At 36.2% G+C, this 14,720-nt stretch overlaps 3 protein-coding genes across 10 annotated transcripts in view; 2 read left to right on the top strand and 1 right to left on the bottom strand.

Annotated features, from left to right (window-relative positions):
* The first annotated feature begins 947 nt into the window (after positions 1–947).
* On the top strand, positions 948–5,437 carry LOC104595492 (basic helix loop helix (bHLH) DNA-binding superfamily protein). Of its 2 annotated transcripts, none has more exons than XM_010256234.2 (2): positions 948–1,097; positions 2,245–5,437. In XM_010256234.2, exon 2 carries the CDS (start codon positions 2,289–2,291, stop codon positions 5,163–5,165), a length of 2,877 nt encoding a protein of 958 aa, XP_010254536.1. In that variant the 5' UTR covers positions 948–1,097; positions 2,245–2,288; the 3' UTR covers positions 5,166–5,437. The 2 variants fall into 2 exon arrangements, with proteins under 2 accessions (XP_010254536.1, XP_088743155.1); XM_088887029.1 differs by having other exon boundaries at positions 997–1,139.
* A 186-nt stretch (positions 5,438–5,623) lies between these two features.
* LOC104595908 (uncharacterized) lies at positions 5,624–9,484 on the bottom strand. 7 transcript variants are annotated; one of them, XM_088887031.1, is made up of 6 exons: positions 9,292–9,472; positions 8,452–8,661; positions 8,147–8,318; positions 6,541–6,657; positions 6,372–6,433; positions 5,625–5,951 (listed from the first exon to the last, which is right to left on the bottom strand). In XM_088887031.1, exons 3-6 carry the CDS (start codon positions 8,294–8,296, stop codon positions 5,912–5,914), a joined length of 369 nt encoding a protein of 122 aa, XP_088743157.1. In that variant the 5' UTR covers positions 8,297–8,318; positions 8,452–8,661; positions 9,292–9,472; the 3' UTR covers positions 5,625–5,911. The 7 variants fall into 7 exon arrangements, with proteins under 7 accessions (XP_088743161.1, XP_088743157.1, XP_088743158.1 ...); XM_088887032.1 differs by having other exon boundaries at positions 8,452–8,650; XM_088887033.1 differs by having other exon boundaries at positions 9,340–9,453.
* Positions 9,485–14,649: 5,165 nt separating this feature from the next.
* Positions 14,650–14,720, top strand: part of LOC104595491 (mechanosensitive ion channel protein 2, chloroplastic-like) — an 11,432-nt gene continuing 11,361 nt past the window's right edge. The window contains exon 1 of the mRNA XM_010256233.3: positions 14,650–14,720. This exon is cut by the window's right edge and continues 373 nt beyond it. The gene's annotated coding sequence lies outside the window, so the exon portion shown is untranslated.

The raw sequence follows: 14,720 nt of genomic DNA, 5'->3' as shown, positions 1-14,720 counted from the left end.
ATAATCGATGTAAAACTTTAAATTTAATGAGGTTTTACACCGGTTAATGACATAAAACTCCATTCCATCCAAATGCACGTAAAATTAAACCAGAGTGAAGTTTTATATCGACCATAATTACACACTCATTCCAAATGCCGACAAAGTCAAACCAATATAAATTTTTTACATTGTTCTTGATTTACACTGATTCCAAACGCAACCTTAAAGCTTTGGGTATGGGAAAACAAAAGAGTCAAAAAGTGTTTAACATTAATAATTTAATATTACAAATCTTAAAGTTTAAAAAAGAATACAAATATCTACACTACAATACATACAAAATACAAGGTTTGGCACTTGTAACTCCTTCCAAACAGAGCCTACGTTTATCCTAAGACAACCATATCTTTCATTTGATCGCCTAGTGTCCGTGTTTCGTTGGGAGTAGCAAGAAAGGGCTGAAACAACATATGAAATTATGAATACTTCTTACACAACATTCCATTCATCCGTTAGTGTTACATACGTGAAAGTCACCGTGGTGGGTACGTGTATATGGAGTGGGTTCCAATCTGACGTTATTTCTTCTGTAGGGTACGGTACCCTAATTAAATTAACCAACTAAAACTAAATAGGAACAACGGTATCTGGATTCAATCCTCAGAAAGTTTGTCCTTCCACCGTCTTCACGACACTTGCATCGGGAACGTCTTCCTATAAATGAAAAAATAATGATTGAGATGTTCCAAATGCACGGCTGTAAATATCGTGAGATGGTGTGAAAATAAATTTGTGAGGACTGAATCAAATCTCAGAGTCAGAACAACGGGGCCACTTCAAAGGCTAACGCCGTTAAAGATCAAGGAATAAATTAACGATTTGACGATTAACACGAGTCACGACGAAACCTGAAACCACGGGGGGTTAACGGTTCGTCACGGAGATTTCAAATCAAAAAGGCCTGCCGCCCCCCAACGGAACTTTGAAGTTTGAAATCTGAAACCACCTTCTCACTCTCTTTTATCCCCTCTGGTATCGAACGGTTCGATAATAAACCGAAAGAAGAGAAGCCCTTGGAATCCTCCATTAATGACGGATCTCTGCTTTCAGTAAAGGTGACTATTTCATAGTTTTCTTTACCTTCCATTAAATTTTAGGTATCTCTTTTCTCTCTGTTTTCATTTCACAGCAAGTGAAGCTAACTGATCGTTGTCTCTGTCTTTCATGATTCAAAAGTTTGTTTTTTGAGCTACTGGTTTCATTTTGTTGCATTTATCCTTTTTGACTGTTATCTTTCACTGAACATTGTCGTCTCCATAGGCTCGGGTTTCATGTTCCAGGGGGTTACTGCGTTTTTATCTGAGAATTTAGGGATTCTTGTAGGGAAATTAGCTTCTGTTTTAACTTGCTTCTGTGATTTGAGGACAGTTCAAAGACTTGACGTTCAATATTTTCTTAAAGGAAGAAAAGTCCCTTACTTGTCCCAAAAAAAGGGAAGAAAAATCTCTTAGCCTTAGTTTTGTATTTGTAGATCAGAATACTCATTGATTTTCTGGTTTTTATGAGTTTTCGTAATAAGTCCAGCGACTTTATTTTTAGTTTAGATTTACTGTTCAGGACATGTCTCTGATTTTCTATAATATTCCATAAATTTTGCATCAAGAATTATTATCAAAAAAGAAAGAAAAAGAAATTTTTCATCAAGAAAGTTATTTTTTATTTAACAAATTTTTAGATCTGATAGTGAGCATACAAGAGACCTTATGCAGAGACTATCCTCACAAAATTCATCCTGACACTGTCTTCACGGCCTTTGCAGCCGTGCAGTGGGAATATCTCCCCACAAATAAAAACATGCAAGTACAGAGACGTCCCAATGCAGGATTGCAAGGACTGTGAGGACTAAATCTGAGTTCATTTTATGTTCCTTTAGTGAACATTCTTTTAGAACTTCTTTTTTATGTTTTATTTCTCAAAATTTGTTCAGTTTGCATTTCCTTCTCCAAATCATGTCACTTGATATTGTGAGGGAAGTATCTCTGTAGTTAGTGTTTTAAAATCGAGGACATGAAAAGTTTGGACTTTGGAGTATTTTGAGTTCTCAATTTTGTTCAGAATTTTGAGAAACGTTCTAACTGTTTTCAATAAATAATCTCAAGTAAATCGTTTCTTGTGACTTTTCACATATTTTTTTCTCAAGGCTTACCTTACACGACTACCACATAGTTTCACTAATCCGGTTCTCCATTTTGTGTGCCCCAGTTTTTTCTCTGCTCACATAGGCTTTTGGGAAATTCATACTGAAAATGGATGGTTTCCATAAAGATGAAGAGCTGGATGAAATTAAAACTGCAATGGAGAAGCTCAAGGAAGACTATCGGATCAAGACAGAACTGTATGAGAGCTTGAGAAATTCACACAATGAGCAACTCATTCAAATTCAAGAAGCAAAGACTCAGATTGAGAAGCAAGCCCAAGAACTAAATGCAAAGGTAGAAGAAAATTCTCTTCTATGGCAAAAATGTGAAGATCTTAAATCTACGGTGCAAGAAAAAGAATCAGTTCTTAGGCATCTGAGTTCTGCTAATGATAAACTCCGAGCTGACTGTGGTGAGAAGTTGCATAAATTGGAAGGAGAAAACAGAGAGCTGTTAACTGCTCTAGATGAGGCTAATATGCAAAGCAGAGATCAAGAAGAGAAGATTCGCATATACAAGGATGAGATTGAAGGTTTAAAGGGACTTCTGTCTGTTTCACAGAAGAAGTGCTTTGATGCACAGCAAAGGGCACAGGCACCTAAAGAATTGAGGCAAAGAGATGATCTGTTATTGAAACTAGAAGAGGAAAAAAGCAAAGTCGATGATCAGCTCAAGTGGAAGAAGGAGCAATTTAAACATCTTGAAGAAGCTCACCAGAAGATTCAAGATCAATTCCGAGCAAGTAAGAGGGAGTGGGAGCTGGAGAGATCCTCATTAGTCGATGAAATCTGCTCACTGCAGACAAGTTTGGATTCACAAACTAGAATCTCAGAAGATCTTCAATCACGTTTAAAGATGTGCAACCAAGCCCTAGCTCATGAAGAAAGTCGCAGAAAAATTTTGGAACTTCAACTGTTAGAATCAAAAGCAAGTTATGAGAATGTTTTCACAAAGTATGAAGAAGCAAAATCAAAGATTGAAAACCTGACGATTCAGAGGAATGAAGAAATTGCAGCCCTGAGAAACTCATTGGGTGGAAAAGCAGCAATGCTCAAAGAAATGGAATTCATAAGGGGGCAACTTGAGCACGAAAATCAGGACTTGAGGCAATCTCTCAGAGAACTTCAGGAAGCTAATATCAACAAAACAGGAAGTGCTTCTTCACTAGCAAAACTGCGTAACAAGCTTAAAGGTTTGGAGCAAATTCACAAGGATTGTTTCATAAATCTCAAAGCTAGAGAAGCTGAATGGAATTCCCAAATAGAGAAATTGGCAGAAGAGCTGAATGAATGCAGATCTGAATTAGATTGTAAAGACAAAAATGTGCAGAAGCTACAGAGGGAGTTGGAAAGTTGCTATTCTTCAATATCTCAGTCAATGTTGAAGAATGAAGAACTGTCGGTGATGCTTACAGTGTTGCACTCAAGTCTTTCAGAGGCTCATTCAAAGCTCTCAAATGTGATGGCTGAAACAGAACTGTCAAACAAAGACACTGAAGAGCAGATCAAACTTCTCAAAGAGCAGTTGGAAGAAAAGAAAAGTGATCTGGTAAAATCTCATGCTGAGATCAAACAAGAACGAGAGAAGGCAGAATCATTAGCAATAAGAATTGAATCTTTGGATCTTATTGAAAAGCAGCATTTTCTCACACAGCAAGAACTTGAGAGGTTCAAGGCAATGCTCAAGGAGTCATCTGAGTTGAACGAACAATCTTTGAAAATGCAAAATGCCCTAAAAGAAGAACTAAGAAAAGTTTCTGATGCTCTAGACAAAATAAATTTTGAATTGGCAGAGAAAAGCCGTGAAGAGAAAGAGACTGAATTTGAATTGGACAGGTGGAAGTCTGTTGCCGAGCGTCTAAAAGTATGCCTTGATGAAAATCAGGAATTTCGTAAAGAAATGGAAGCTTCCCTTCTTGCCCAAGCTGAGACTGAGCAAACCCTCAAACAAGAGAGGGAGAAATTAATCCGTGCCTTGGAAGACAAAGAAAAAAGAGTTGACCATCTCCAGCAGAAGATTGTTTTACTCAAGCAAGAACTGAAAGTAAAAGAAACCTCAACTCTAGCAAAAACAGAGACAGAGAAAGCTTTTGAAGAAGAAAAAGAGAAGCTTCTTCTTCTTGTCACAGAGAAAGACAAGAGCATAGATGAATTCCAACAAGAGGTTTCTTGGCTGGAGCAAGAGTTTGCAAGAAGAGAACTTGAAGGTGCCATTCTAGCTCGAACAGAAGCAGAGAAAGACTTTGAGAAAGAGAAAGAGAGGCTTATCCTGATTGCAGAAGAGAAAGATCAAAGCATAGAATGTCTCCAGCAACTGGTTACATCATTAAAACAAGATTTCACAAAGTCAGTTAAGGTTGCAGTTCTCTCAGAACTTGAAGAGAAACAGTCTGAGATTAGTATGCTTCACAAAGCGTGGGAGAAGATCATCAGAGCCATGCTTCTGGCTGAGGTAGAGATTCAAGAGAAAAACTTGGTGATTGGTGAACTTGAAGATGAAATCAACAATTTTCATAAAAAATTAGAATTGCAGGATAACTCTTTGTCCCATTCAACAGTACGCATAAAACAGCTTGAAGCTGTACTGGAAGGAAAACAGTTGGAAATAGAGAAGATAATGGATAGTCTTGGAAGCGAGCTTAGAATCTCAAAAGGCTTAGTAGAAGAGATTGAGTCTGAGAAAATACTTCTGTTAAGAGATATTAAAAAACTGTCATCAGAGAGGGAAACCTTGCTGGCTCACATTGAGTTCCTCTATGATCAGATCAATGAGTTTTCCAATGAAGAGGCAGAACTTATGGGAAGCTTGGGCAGGATAGTGCAGAAATTTGACCCGGAGGATGGACAACAGGAGATGGATTTGAAAGGGAAGGATGAGCTCTATGATTCCAACAGAGAGAATGTAAATAAACCTCTTTCTACCATGATGACAAAAGTTGAAGCAAGTCATGATGTAAGATCACCATTCAGAGAGGTCAACAACTAGCTGCTGGAACTGGAGAAAATTCTTCTCTTATGCAGCAAGTATAACAAGGTATTTTATTGTGAACATATTAATGGCCAATGGTCATTGCCATGTGAGAAAAATGCATGATGTAATGAGTTTTTTGTTTTTCCTATGATAGATCTATGCATGCATGATGCCCCAAGATTATATTAATGTTGAACCCAGTCTAGCTCTTTTTGGATACAGTAGAAGTACCCTATTCCCCCAATCTGACTGTGGAGTCCCCTGGAGTGCTACATACATTGCTTTCAGTCTCTATGCCTTTATAAACTCATTCTAATGGAGAAAATAACTATACCATGCTACTAACCACATACATGCACAGGCATGTATGCACATGTGACCAAACTAACCCTACTGCACTTGCTAGCATATTTGGGAAGTGAATAGTTCTACCAACAAGGGGGAGTAAGGAGGCCATGTCTGCTCATAAATCATAAAATGCAAGTTATAACTGCAAATAGTCATACACAGGCCATGTCTGCTCATAAATTAAAAAAAAAAAACATAAAAAAAAAGATGATTTATGATAGGTGGTTACGTCTCCTTTTGTGATTTAGGGCCTCTAACTTGCTAGCATTAGTCATAATTCTGGAGAAGAAAATTTAAAAAATAAACAAACCAGTATTTGACAGAAATTAAATCTTGTTCTACATCCATGCTGGATTGTCCTTGCGGCTGTGTTGTAACATCACCTGATATTGTTGTTGTGATGCAGCTGAGTATTAAATATCCCATAACGTAACTTTTATGGTGGCTTGGATCCTGAGGAACCAAACAAATCCTTCAATTGCAGCCCTTCATTGTATCTTTATGAGCTCAAATAGTTTAGCCTACTATATCCGTGCATTTGACATCAATGGCCATGTAAGCATATATAAAGGCCTTGTCAGCAAACGATTGGGATTACATTATGCGTCCTTAAAATTAAAAGACAAGAATATGGTTGTGACCTTCTTGAAGAATCACCATGAACTCACTGGTGGTAGTAGGCTAGAAATTAATTTATGTCATACAGTTATACTACATTGACTTCACCAATTGAATGACAGCTATAGATCCATGCTCTCATATACCACTGGCACCATTCAATGACCTTTTCAAAAGCGAAAGAAAAAACTAGTCATTTTCTCTTGTTCCTTTCAGATGAAACTAAATTTTGAGCAAAGGCAATGAGTCCCTTACTCAAAAGTTCCTAGGTTTATCCCATTGCCAACAAAAATGCTTGTTACACCCATTTGTGAAACCTGCATTCACCAATGCCCATCCAATAAGTGGCCCTACTCCACATGGAAAAACGTGATTTTCCTTTAAGGTAAGCTCAAAAGAGAGGAGAACAATAAGCATTTTTTACCGCATCAATGCTTCTATCCTCATCATCAAAAAATAGCATTGAATTAAATGGAACCCCAGTCCTTCGATGGATTATTTGGAAATGCTCTGTCTTGTGGATCCAACTGGAGAAGATCTCCTGCACCATCAAGGCATCAATAGAATCACTTAAGATTTTATGGGAGAAAGAAAACTATAGTCCATGTGAGAAACTAGATAAAACATATATCTATCAAAAAGCAAACTAGATAAAACATATAAAAGAAAAGGAAGAAAAAGAACAAATAACACTTATTCATTCAAGATCAAATTAATTTCAAATGTGAATACCTCGCTTCTGCATTACATGCAGAAAAAAAAAATGTGACTTCCTATCTTTTTCTCTCCACTATTAGGTCACATGCAAAGTGCATGCCTCTACACATACATTGTAGACCAAAAAAATATAAAAAGGGTACAGATGAAGAAAAATAAGGAACAGTAAAGAAGAGAAAATGGGTAACAAATAAGAGTTGGGGGGCAGACCCAAGGCTTGAGAAAATATCAATTAACCCCCGCCCCTGGTGTAGAACCCCCAAAGATGTCTCAGAAGATATCGACAAAAGGACCTCTATACAACCTCTAGAATTGCCTTGTGAAATCAGCAGCTACAAAAACTAGCCAAATGCAAAATCCAACTCTTTGACTTGAGAAACAACTAAAAAGGGCGATATCTAAAAAACTAATAACCAATCAACTGGTATTCATTCAAATTCACATGGCACTAAACAGAACAGATTGGAGAAACAGGATTCATGTGGGCTGATCCACATAGTTGAGATAAGGCTTAATATAATACCTTTTTCCAGTATTATAGAAATTGCCTTAAGAAAACTTGAAAGACCAGGGTGGGCCTTGGCGCAATGGTTGGGTTGCTCCACTGCAACCTGGGTGACCAGGGTTCAAATCTTGGAACACAGCCTCTCTGTATGTGCAGGGGTAAGGTTGCGTACATTTGTTCCTCCCCAGACCCCGCATGGCGGGGAGCCTTGTATGGGTTGCCCCTAACTGAAACCAACAGGTAATACTTCCACCCCAAGTTGCAGATTCATCAAGTCCTACGCAATCTGCAAATGAAGGAAGCATGAGACTGAAATTTCTGGATTGCTCATATTATTTAGGAGAGTAGTAAATACATGTCTGTCTCTTGTCACTCCCCCATTGTCATCTGTATTTTTTAAGAAATGAGAATAATACTAGTCTTTTCTTTCCTAGACTAGCTGAATTAGTAGCCACATCTTGCAAATGGCTACATTGATGAAAGGTACCAAAGCACTTTACCAAGCCCAAACAAAGGAATGAATAAAAGTTTCATAAATAATAACGTCAAGCTTTTAGCAAATTAAGCAGTCTACAATAAGGAACCATGATCTTGATCTGAGATTCTCAACCTCTAGATGTAATAACTAGAGGCACCAATACTTTCCTTACTAACATGAATACACGGATGACTAGAAAAAAAAGTTCACGGAAAATTCTCAAAAGAAAACATAGGATCCACCTTCAATATAGTACCAAATAAAAATATAGAAATGAAGAAGACTGCCAACAAAACAGAGGAAACATAAGAAGTTCTGTAATTGGCTCACCCGGGCCACAAACATGGGCTGGATCTCTAATTTGTCAAGAAATATCTTTGCTATATCAGGGGTTGGTGATCTAGAAGCCACTGCCATGTCAATTCCTTTGTCCTTGAGTGCATACGATATGCCTTTAGCATGTGGATATAAAGAAGGCATCTCCCATATGGAGCAGCATTCACTACAACAAAAAATAAGGAAAAATCAGCATCAGAGATTGAGTTCTTTGACTAAAAACCATATATGGAAAACGTAATAAGTTAGGTGGTGAAAGAATATCTTGATGTTTATGCTTCGATAAAGGATAACCTTACATAATGTAATAGCAGAAAAGAGTGTGTCCAATTCAACTCCCGAGCATTTGACATACGATTTTGATGAGGACAGATAAACCTCCTTTAACTTGGAATTTTTTACATAATAAACATTACCATCACCGTAGCACTGATGATCTCATCCTGCTCCTAACTAGTAACCACTCAGAGTGGTTGTGAGGCTCAGTTGATGTCTTTGCTATATCAATGCTTTCAATAGATAGAAGGGGGAGTGAGTCTCACAAATGAAGCAGTGTTTGCACAAACAATTTAGGAAGTTATAGAGCCTTCTTCACATATTGTCATGAGCCATGTCTTCAAGCAAATAATAGAATCACAAACATGCAAGGGAAACTAGGAACATCCCATATGATAACAGTGAACGATATTATCAGTCTTTAGAGGTCTTTTTATATCTTATAATATCATTTATACTAACAAATTAAGACCAAACAATAATGAGAAATCCTGAAAAGCTAGTGATCAATGACATAACAATAGAAAACCCACTTTCAAGAATCTCAAGCTTGTAAATTTGTAAGATGAAGGAAATTAAAAAAAAAAAAAATCACTAATGCTATGTTTGGTTTGAAAGAAAAAACCTTGTATTGATTTCCCTACTTTTACCTTCAAACCAAACACAGCTTAAGAAACTTTCATAACAGCGATTTTTCTGTCCACTCTCTTTGGAGATAGATTAGTAAGCAATCTTGTAAAAATGAAAATACACAAAAAAAGAACTAAAAGTAGGAAATTTGAAGCCGTTTCAACGTTAAAAAAAAAAAGGAAAAAGAAGTCCAATGAAAGCTAAATAACAGAAAGAATTAACGGAGAAGATACCAGTAGAAAGGGCCAAAGAGTGTAATCGAGGAAGGACTTGGAACGAACCGATTATGTTCAGAGCCTCGTCCTTCACCTTCTCGTTCCCATCTCGTGATCGACTGATCGTCTTCGTCTTTCTTCCTCCTGATGGACCGCGGTCTTTACTCTTTACTACGAGAAAATGTTTTGAAGGCTGATTAAAGAAAAGCCACGACGCCTATGTTTGAAAGTGAACTCATTAATTACGTTTGCATGACACGTGGACCAATACAACCGTAAGTTTAACCTCATGAGAGAGTCTAAGACCTGCCACCAACTACTAGAAAATTTTCCATCAAAGCTAATCTCCATCCATTATCCCTCTGATGTATTTCATTTTATCAAAAACCAATGGAGTTGCAGGAGCTGCAACACATTAACACATTAGTAATTTTATTTATATAGATAGATTTAATGTTAACTATTTGAATAAATGAAGTAGGGGAAATTCCAGATTAGTATCATTTACTTTAGGTTTATTGTCACTTTCGTCCTCAAACTTTAAAATGGGACAATTTAGTATTTAAACTTTTTAAAACGTCTAGTATCTGCCATTAATCAGTCCATTAATCAGCTGTTAAGTATCATTTGAAAAGACACAAATACTCTTTAAGTATCATATAATTTTCTTTATCAACCATCTAAGTGTCGAAAAAATGAACAGTCCCAAATCATTGCCTCTTTTGTTTAAGAAAGTTGGAGTCACCAGAATGCCCACATAAATATAAATTAACGGCTGGTTGACGGATTGGTTAATGACAAATACTGGATTGACACGTTTTTGAAGTTCGGGTACTGAATTGGATCCTATTATTAACTAGAATATCCCTATTTTTTTATTTTGCCCTTCTTTAATTGTGAATGCATGGAATATAAGTGTGATAAAAGAATAATTGTTTTTATTGATGATAAAAATAAAATATAAATTTAATACCAATTAAAAAATTGAATTATTTTTCTATTTGGTAACAAGTCAACAGTTCAACATTTTGGGTCATATATGTTAATCTTGTATGTTATAACTAAATAATACTAAAAATAATGAAAATAAAAATACACAAAAGTATGGAAAATACCAAAAAAAAAATCTATGAAAGAGATGCACACATCTCTAAATATTGTATATTCATCACAATAAACAAAATTGAGTGTAACAAATATGAATAATTTCTATAAACAGATTATTTACTACCATCATCATAAAAAAATTCAATGTGCTACTAGTCTCTCTCTCTCTATTATATATATATATATATATATATATTGGGGGCCCATGTGATGCACGGAAAATAATATTATTTAATATTTTCACTGTTTTTTTTTAATTTTATTATTAAAAGATTATTTAACATTTTTTAATTATTTCATTTAATATTTTGTGTTGTGAATTTGTTGTAACAAACAAAATAATTATTTTTTATTAATGTAAATAAATATTTTTATGAAAAATTTAATATTATCTAACTTACAAATATTTAAGTGAACATGAAGTAGAAGAACCTTTACTCATTGATTGGTTACATAGTGTTCTACATGCATCATGGGGAGCAGTAGATCCTGGCTCAATAGGGCAAACTGGTAAAAAACATCTGCCAAACAATGGTATAAACGTCCTAGTATAACCCAAAAGATACGTTTTTCACCACAGTTTTCAGTTTCCTTTACTTGATAAAATGAGATTCCATTAATACCTTAATTTTTTTTATAGTTTTTATTTGTTTTTGGTAGAACGCTGTGATTTCAGTCCGCAAAGGCGCAAAGCAACTGATAAAGATTTAGATGACTAAAGGAGAAATCCATCCAAATAAAAGGAATTTGCATGGAAGCGTTTTAAATTGCATAGTGGAGACTAACCTAAAGCAGATGCAAATCAAACGGCTGAGGTGATGATGTTCGAGAGTAGAGCCTCATGGTGCAATGCACCGGGTCCTTCACTCCTTCCTCGAACCACCTGGGGTGCAAACATGGTGTCCAATCTCAATGCTTTAACATAAGATTCCGGATCTCCTGCCCACAAGAGTTCTGCCCATGCATTTTCCCTGTCATGGTCTACCCGAACGGGTCCATTTAGCCCAATAGTTTAAAATTCAACGCAAGATATAATATGAAAATCAACTCAATTAGGCCCAAAAAATTCCTTTAAATTGTTTTAAATTTAGCTTAAAACCAATTCAAAAAGGCCCTTAAATTTAACCACAAATGTAGAAAAGTACCTTAAAATGGTCCATAAAATTGATTGAAATCCAGCCCAAAAATAGTAAAAATATGCCCCAAAGTTGGGTTAAATGGACCTTAAAATTGTCCAAAAAGGATCTCTACTGGCTTGAAGTTGGTCAAATTTAATCGTTTTTGGGTTGGATTTGAAGCAGTTCATCCAATTTGGCTGGCTCGGTTTAAATCATGGGTCCGCAAAAGTGGGTTGCATGTAGGGATGTCAAAGGGTCGGTTAAATGGCAAACCTGCCTTGAACCGACGTTGTCGGGTGGGATTAGGGTCAGGTGTATTCGACTTTAGGGCCGGTTAGGGTTTTGATTCAATTCGAGTTCGCTTTGAGTTTTGGTATGCTGTATATATACCAAGTATTCTTGCAAAGTTTTGACTTCTAATTTTATAGATTTAAAATTTACGATATATTTATATGTTTCCTTTTTTTAAATAAATGGAGAAAGCAATACCTTATCATGCATCTATTAAACAATTTCCTAGCATAAATTAATGTATTTCAGTTCTTTAAAGTGTGTTTAAAAATATATTTGAAATGCTACGGATCGAGTTAGGTTGGAATCAGATTACCCCTATATGGTCGGGTCAGGTTCGATGATAATTGGGCTTACTTCTCAATCTATCTTCGTTGCTTGTTTACCACATTCTACTGATTGGTTAACGTTGTTTTTTATATATATATATAATTAAGGCATTTTGTCTAGAATTTCTTCTGGTGGTCTGTAACTAAAAAAATGATAGTGTCTGTCGTTCTCAAAACAAGGGCGTCAAACAATTGGTTTGGGACAGAATAACATTAACAAACAAAAAGGGAAAAGCTTTAGATGTAGGGAGGAAATAAAAATGGAGGATAATATTTTTGGGAGAATGATAGGCTGAAAGTACTGCTGGGGTAGGTGCCAGCTCGGAATTGATGCTAATTCATAGGCGTGCATTGATGCATAGAGTGTGGGTTGTTGCCATCTTAAATGTTTATAGCTTTGCAGTGGAAATCAGAAATATGCATTGAGCTGAGCTTGTCCGTACATTCTTTTAAGTATCTTAAATAGTATAGCAATGATTGTTTTTTAGTTGGAATAAGCTAGTTGGCTTGACACTTCTCTTGCCACGTGGCTGATTGAGAGGCCTAGGTAGGAAAAAGGAAAAAAAAAGGTGAGAGATTCAATGAGAGAGTTGGGATTAGGGGTGTTAGTTGGACTGAATTTGGTCCAATCTGATATAGTCCAATGTGAGTCCATTATAAATGAACCAAGTTCAATCCAATCCAATGAATGTTTTAGACCAATTTGGACTAGTCCAATTCAATGCCTGGACTGTCCAAGCTGTTCAAATTCATTTTGATATAGATTGGTTTCAAACCAAACCCGGTCCATTGACACATATATTCTTATCTTATATCAATGGACCATATATTGGCTTAATTCAACACAATCTAATATAAATTTGTTACGAACAGACCAGGTCCAATCTAATAAATATCTTGGACCGGATTGGTCCGATCCAATATATCTTGTTGGTTCGTCAAATTTGTCCAAATTAATTTTGGACTGGACTTCCATTGACACCCTTAGTTGGGAAAGGGTAAGGGAGAAAGGAAAAAGTATAAGGAGAAATGAGAAAAGGGGGAATAAGAGAATGAGAGGGCTCCTCACATAACCTATATCACTATATAATATTGTATATGTATGTATGTATATATGTATAGAGAGAGAGATTGTACATATAGAATGCATTTACGTAAATACAAATTATTTATTTACTGTGTATTAATTTTATATACATTTCAATATATAATATATTATATACATAATATATAAATTCCAAATTGGATTCGAATTTTAATTGCATCAATAGGGATAGATTATAGTTCAACCCACCAAACTATCAAATCAGTAAATAAGTACAACTTTTAAGAGTTAAATGCCATTCAAATTTCATTTTTTCCTTTTTACTAATTTTGCATAATAGGAGTTCAAATCATGGTGCATTTCAAATCGGAAGCCAATAGATAACTCAATGTGACCTTCTTTATATCACTTGAATGATTGTTAGGCAATGTAAAGAAAAAAGAGTGAGACAAAATGGTCATGATTTGCATGAATAAAAAAATTATAATGGATAGGTTTAATAGGTGTTAAAATGATATGGACTATGATGAGTCGGCCACCTGAAGAAAGACATTTGATAACATTCATAAGAAAAGAAGGAGAATGGCTGTGATACTAAAAAAAAGGAAAGGCGAAAAGAAATTCATATAACCGAAACCATATAATTGGGGATAAATGATGACTCATTTGTATAATCGACGGCCAGGAAGCATCCCTTGTATTTGGAGCCCCCATGATACATCGATTAGATCTGGATGTGTGCTAATAGCCCCCATGATACATCGATTAGATCTGGATGTGTGCTAAAGTCGCATCACCTATCCCCAATACCGAAATGATATGATATCGAGAAAAATAAACGTGTTAACCAATCGGGTGGATTTTATTGAATTTTGATTGATCAAAATTTTATAGATACCATATCTTTCCGGTATCATAGATTTTTCCAACCAAAAATAATTGAATTGGAGCCTTCAGAACTACCAAAGACAAAGAACGCTAACGCTAGGCAAATTCATCCCCCCTTGTATGAATGTATCGAGCTCAAATTAATGAGGACAGGTAGCATCGTGGAGGATAATCTTCATTTCTTTGCGCTGCACACTGGACACGTGCCTTGCCAAACCTATAGTCGATTCCAACGAACGAGGACGTGCCTTGTCCTTTTTTTTTTGTGGCTACGCACACCAAACCGAGAGTGACGTGGCGTCTTTCGTTCTCTTGAATCTTCTTAACCGATCCAACTTCAAATTACCCATGTACCCTAGGCTTACATGAGCCAACATGACCATGCAGACGCGTGGCAACTGGCAAGTACAGAGAATGCTCATCAAGTCATCCTCATCGACGCTTCTCAAATGGTCCACACATCGAACGGTTAAAACACAACAACGTCGACCACTACGCCGTATACGAGACGGGTTACCCTTTATGATTAGTCGATTACGAAAGCGTGAAAGGGAGCGCAAGGCGGGATTATATGCATATCACTCACGAGTCACGAGTCACTATCAGTTCGAGCCTCGAGAGATGGCGCCGGATGGAGGAGGAGGACTGTAGACGTAGAGCGCATGTTAG

Source organism: Nelumbo nucifera, chromosome 5 (genome assembly GCF_055504915.1).
Source record: "Nelumbo nucifera cultivar China Antique chromosome 5, China Antique-T2T, whole genome shotgun sequence".
Classification (NCBI taxonomy): Eukaryota; Viridiplantae; Streptophyta; class Magnoliopsida; order Proteales; family Nelumbonaceae; genus Nelumbo; species Nelumbo nucifera.
The sequence above is the reverse complement of the archived record's forward strand: the minus strand, read 5'-3'. Positions and strand labels throughout refer to the sequence as shown.

Coding starts and splice junctions, on each gene's coding strand:
- LOC104595908 (XM_088887035.1), bottom strand. CDS start 8,296: ATGCCTTCTTTATATCCACATGCTAAAGGCATATCGTATGCACTCAAG. Junction 6,658..8,146: donor AGCCCATGTTTGTGGCCCGG/GTGAGCCAATTA, acceptor TTGATGGTGCAG/GAGATCTTCTCCAGTTGGAT. Junction 6,434..6,540: donor AGGATAGAAGCATTGATGCG/GTAAAAAATGCT, acceptor TGGTGAATGCAG/GTTTCACAAATGGGTGTAAC.
- LOC104595492 (XM_010256234.2), top strand. CDS start 2,289: ATGGATGGTTTCCATAAAGATGAAGAGCTGGATGAAATTAAAACTGCA.